At 52.8% G+C, this 5,680-nt stretch overlaps 1 protein-coding gene across 1 annotated transcript in view; it reads left to right on the top strand.

The window, feature by feature from the left end:
* Positions 1-5,680, top strand: part of STX16 (syntaxin 16) — a 24,164-nt gene that overhangs the window by 6,579 nt on the left and 11,905 nt on the right. Inside the window, exon 2 of the mRNA XM_007951498.1 lies at positions 715-726. Within this exon, the coding sequence (XP_007949689.1) occupies positions 715-726 (12 nt within the window). The remainder of the gene's footprint in view (positions 1-714; positions 727-5,680) is intronic.

Here is a 5,680-nt window from a genome sequence, read left to right as displayed (position 1 = left end):
TGTTTTGTTTTGTTTTGCTTGCTTGCCTCCCTGCTGGCTGCATGAGCCCTGTGTGTTTCCTAGACCACCGCTCCTAACTGCCAGGCTGGGGGACACTGGTTCCTTCCTCTCCCCACCGGTGTCTCTGGGGAAGCGTGGGCCCCAGCTCCCGGTCACCACGGGGGCGGCCCTGCAGCTGCGGGCTCCAGCGTCCCGCTCGGACAGCGTCAGTAGATTGTTCCCGCTTTCATTGTGCCTCGTTGACAGGGCTGTTTACATGCGAAAAGTAGGTAGTTGACACAATAAAAGGACGTTTTCGCTTTATTCCCTAAAGGAAATTTAGAATGCAGTGTTGTCTGTGATACTGGATGGTTATGAAATGGGTTAATGTTATACTTCAGTGAAACTGAAGCGAGGGGGTTTTATTTGTCTCTTTTGTGTTTTAATTTTTACACCTGTTTTTGAGTGTCTCTGACCTCACTTAGCAAAACGATTACGACGGGGAGTTAAAATGAAAACATGGAAGCAGCTGGTTTTTGTCTTTTGTTTTTTTAAGAATCAGAAGGGAGATATTTTGTTAGTGCCTAAGTTTGTGGGTTTTTATTTGCAGTCAGTTTAGAGTTTGCAATCCTAATGCTTTCTGAACTGACCATGTCCGTCTGTCTGTGTGTCCCCACCCTTCTCTCCTCGCTGTCCCTGACTGGATGGGACCGATGGAACACCACCTGTCTTCAGGAGCTGGATGAGGTACTGTGTTTCCAGTATTTCTCTGTGTTTAGTTGATAAAATTGCCCCTGTCTTTCTGAAGTCTGCGTACGTCTGAAACGCTGACGGAGCTGATAGTGTTTCGGGGTTGCTTTAGACTAGCAGCAGCACATGTCACCGTCCATAGCCCGACACGTCAGTGGTCGGGTCCACGCACTCCACTCCCGTGGAGTCATGGTTTAGACACGGACTGAGGCGTGTGAATCACAGCCCGGGAAAGTGTTGTGAGTTGGGAAAAGCAGAGGGAATGTTTTCTTGAACTTGACGAGCCAGATCGTGGCCACATGATGCCTGTAACTCCCTGACGTCTGGGCCCGTGAAGTCCTCAGGTGGCGTCAGAAGGACCTGGAGAGCTAGAGCCTCTGGGGCCCTTGAGGGAGTCGTGACTGGGCTGCAGCGAGTGACGCTCAGACCAGGCTGCCCAAGCTCGTCATCAGCCGTCCCTGCTTCTGCCCCTTCCTGGCAACGTGCGCCGGGCTCCTCATTACTCATTAGCTCTCGCCCAGAGGGAGGGAGGCACTTTATGGCAGGCACTTAATGAAAAGGGTGCGGAGAAAGGAGAGGAGGCAGGCGGGTGGAAGGGAGCTGGTTAATGTCGGGGCCTCTCGTGTCCGCTCGGCGGCGAAGGGCTGCGAAGACGTTTGTGGACAGTGGAGCTTCACACAGAGTAAACGGAGGGTTGTCTTTGTTGGTTTGAATTTAGAGGATAAGCAGGTGCGATTAGGGTCAAAGCAAAAAAACAACCTCACTGCCGTTGAGTCATTTCCGACTCATAGTGACCCCTTCTTGGAATCAAAGCAAGCCCACTGCCCTCCCATCAATTCCAACTCATAGCTGCAGAGTAGAGCTGGCCCACAGGGTTTCCAAGGCTGTCACCTTTAGGGACCCACACTGCCACGTCTTTCTCTTGCGGGGCAGCTGGTGGGTTCAAACCACTGACATGTCAGCAGCAGAGTGTTTAACCACTGCATCACCAGGGCTCCTTGGACTAGGACCGAGGCTGGCTGTGAGGGCTGAAAGGCTGAACTAGTGGGTGACAACAGACTGGGCACCATGTCGGTCCCTCTCACTGGGATCTGGGAGTCAGTCCTGTGGCGTCTCTGCAGACTACAGCCACGAGGAGGAGGGACCGCGTCTGCCTGTAGCAGGGCGAGCTCCCGGCACAGTGCTGGGCAGGAAGCTTGCTCGCGGCAAGACAGTCCTTATGTCGCGGCTGCAGCCACTGCCACCTATTCTCCTACGAAGAAAAAGAAGCCACGTTTATTCTTGTGCATCTTAGACGTTTTCGGAAAAGATCCACAACACACTTAACAGGGACAGCCTCCCAGGAACCACCTGGGGTGGGAGAGGAACTTGTCACTGCTGACCGTTTCCTTGGGTTGAGTATACAGTCCCTGACTCACGATGTGTTTGAGTTACAACAAGCCGCACTTAGGACCGTCTACCGTTTGAGTTTTTTTACGTCTTACCATGTGTTACATGTACCACATAGCGTGTTGCAACATGTCATTCACTGATGTTGTCATTCTCACATGTTTACTGTGGATGTCCAGCATTATGCTTTGTAAAGATACTGATAATAAAAGACAGTAACAATGGCTCCAAACATACGAGGGACTCGACTTATACCAGACTGACTGACAGTAGTGTGGTCAGCTTAGGACCCCGTCATAAGTTGAGGACTACATATTTTTTTTAAAAAAACACGTGTTGCGTGTATTAACTTTCATCAGTTTGTAAACTAGCATTTAAAATCAGACGCCTAAGTGCACAAGCTTGGAGCCACTGGTGCTGGGAGCCAGGTGCCCGGGCCAGCCCCCTCTCGGGAACCTCCTTGCCAGCATGCGGCCTGGGCCCTGAGACTCTGGAGTGATGAGAAGCTGCCCCTGCTCCCACACAGCCAAGTTAAGGGGGTCTGGGGTGCAATGTCATAGGTGGGTTTGTTGGCCCAACTCCAAGGGAGTAGAGGCTTGGCTTAAAGGACAGATAGCCTCTTAGAACAGTCTACAAATGGGGGCCTCATGACCCCGGAAGAAATCGTGGGATGTGGGAGACTGAGACGCTGGCACCACTACCATGGAGGGGGCATTTGCATACCTCTTCCTAAGTGGGCCTAAGGGCCCAGGTGTGGCCATCTGAAATGTCCTCCCGCCTGAGCTGCCTGCCCGCCGTGTGGATGCCAGCAGGCCCTCCCTTCCTTCTCCCACCCTCTGGGTGGGTGACCACCTGCTCCTTCCTCGCACACCTCGTGTGCGGTTAAGACCGTGTGTCTGGCTGCAGTGAGCTCTGTCGTGGTGTGTCCATGCTGGGTCCTCGAGGCCAACGCATCCCCGTGAGCACTTGCTGTGCCCCTTGGGTCCTTTGTCAGCACCAGTATATTTTCCATGAGGGGGGAGCTTCCAGCGTTGGCCAGGACATGGATTTTTGGTCGGCCTCGTTTATTCATTCCACCCTTTCGTCATTGACGCTCTGTTTATCCAGCAATGCTGTGTGTTCACTCCTGCTGAACACCGGCTGCGCTGGGCGCCGGGATGGCGGTGGGCGGGTCGCCCAGAGCTGCCCTGAGGCTGTGCGGGGGGCGCTGTCGAAGATGCCCAGCTCCCTGGTGGGGTAACCGGAAGCCTGAGCAGTCCCCTGGTGCTTCCTGCCACCTGTCCATATTTGCCACCCTGGTGGTGCACTGGTTAAAGCACTCAGCTATTAACCCAAAGGTCAGTGGTTTGAACCCACCAGCCTTTCTGCCGGAGAAAGATCGGGCAGTCTTCTGCAAAGATGACAGCCTTGGACACGCTCTGGGACAGTTCTGTTCTGTCCTCTAGGGGCGCCGTGAGTCGGGTCAGCTCGGTAGCGGTGGGTTTTCTACTTGCATCTGACTTTGAAACTCTGTCCTTCAGTTGCCACTTGCTGGTTCTCCAGAAGTGCTGAAGATGGTGTTCTGAGGAGAAGCCCCCTTCCCCACCCCCCGCTATCTCCCGGGCTTTGGATGCTGGTCTCTCATCTCTTCCCTGCCTCTAGCAGGAAACTTCCAGACTGTCAGGTTTTTCCTTTCAAAATAGGAACTATTAAAAAATCACAGCTGCGAATGCCCTCCTCTCCAGGCTGCACCGCCCTCCCCACGCGGAGGCTGGGAGCCGCGCGGGAACGAGGGCCCCCACAGCTGTGCTGCGGCTGAGAGCGCGTCCCCGAGCCTGCTGTACAGCACCGCCCAGTTGTGAAGCCTGTGGTTGCTGGCGGTGAGAAGGGCTCTGGGTAGGACAGACGGACAGGCAATTGCCGCTCCCACCTTTTGAAAATATGTATGTTTATTGAGAAAAAGGAAAATTGTCAGAACTAGTGATATTTATGTATAGGTGATGTGATTCTTAGCTTTTTTATTTCTGCATTTATTTATTTCTGGAAAGATTTTGAAAGTGTCTATTTTGAACAGTTATTTCCTAATCAGAAAAAAGAAAGTTGTTCTTTTTTTTTTTTTTTTTTTAATGATCACAGGTTAAGAGGGGAAAAATACAAGGCTGCCGTCCCCTAACTGTGCTCCCTGCTCCCCGCAGGAGCTCTGACCCCTCAAACCTAATTCTTTGTTGGGACGGCCCCTGCTCTGCAGGCCTGGGGCCTCAGGGAGCCCTCTCTGCCTGGGTGGCTCAGGTGGAGGCGGGAGCGGCGCGCCGTCCCCTGTGGACATGGCAAGGTTCAGTGCCACCAACAGAGAGCAGCTGGCAGTTTCTCGCTGCCTGTGCCTCGTGGTTGGGTGGATGCAGTTGGCGTGCTGTTTTCTTTGATGGGGTAGGGCTATATCCAACTTTTCTAGTCCCGACACTCTGCGGTTCCTTCATCTTGAAAACCCAAGACTTCATGGCTCTTGAGTCGATTCCACCTGGGAGCACCGCTAGAGGACAGAGTAGAACTGCCCCATAGGGCTTCCAAGGCTCTAATCCTTGCGGAAGCAGACTCCCTCATCTTTCTCCCAAGGAGCGGCTGGTGGCTTTGAACTGCTCAACTTTCAGGTAGCAATCCAGTGCTTTAACCACAGCACCACCAGAGCTCCTTTGTAAGCTTATATTACACGAAATTAGCCTCTCATAAGGCAGGCTTTGATGAGAGTAGAGAGGCTGTGTACTTGGAACGGTGTGTGTGTGTGTGCGTGTGTGTATGTCCTTGATCAAAGACTTGTCCATACTGTCTGGTGTCACTGTCTAACGTGGATCAAGGGCAGAAGACAGCTTCAGTGAGACCAACAGGGGGCGGGGTATGGTGTGTGTGTGTGTGCGGCTTAGGGCACTTGGTGAGTGCCGGCATAGCCGTTGGCCGGGGTGGGTGCACCCCGTGGTTCTTAGAGGGCTCTGAGAATCAAAGCAAAGCAAAGGGACAAAAGTGACTAAATTCCTAATTCTTGCAAGTACAGTTTTTAAAGGAGAGTTTTCTTATATTTGGAAAGCTTTCTGACTTCACAGGTTGATTTGCGAAATCCTTTAATGACTAATGGAAACCATACCCGAGGTCACCTGTAAACCAAGTAACAGTTTAGCCCAAAGAGTGAAGAATTCTGCCCTTGAGTATTGCGTTTCTTCTTTTTTTTAAAAAAAAAAAAAACCCTATGAAAGACCTGGTGGTGTGGCGGTTAAGGCGCCCTCCGTGAGGGAAAGCTGGGGCAGTCTGCTGCCGTGCAGACCCACAGCCGTGGAAACCCAGTGGGGGTCGCGTGGGTCGGAATCGACTTGATGCCCATGGGTTTGGTTTGGATTTTAGATGAGACCAAAGGGGTCAGCATGCACTTCAAAGCCGGATGAGAAGGTGGGGGACAGAGTTTAAGGCAATGGAAGCGAAACAAGTAGGCGTGCGATCCCGAGCCAGCGGGCGTGAGGAACACGGTCAGGAGCGCGACCCGCGTCGCTCATCATCGCGTCCAGAGTCGGCAGAGCAGGAGCAGCTTGGCTGTGTG

This window comes from Orycteropus afer, unplaced genomic scaffold (genome assembly GCF_000298275.1).
Source record: "Orycteropus afer afer isolate SDZICR_OR568_19922 unplaced genomic scaffold, OryAfe1.0 scaffold00295, whole genome shotgun sequence".
In the NCBI taxonomy this organism is placed as follows: domain Eukaryota; kingdom Metazoa; phylum Chordata; class Mammalia; order Tubulidentata; family Orycteropodidae; genus Orycteropus; species Orycteropus afer.
This window is presented reverse-complemented; position numbering and strand designations above follow the sequence as displayed.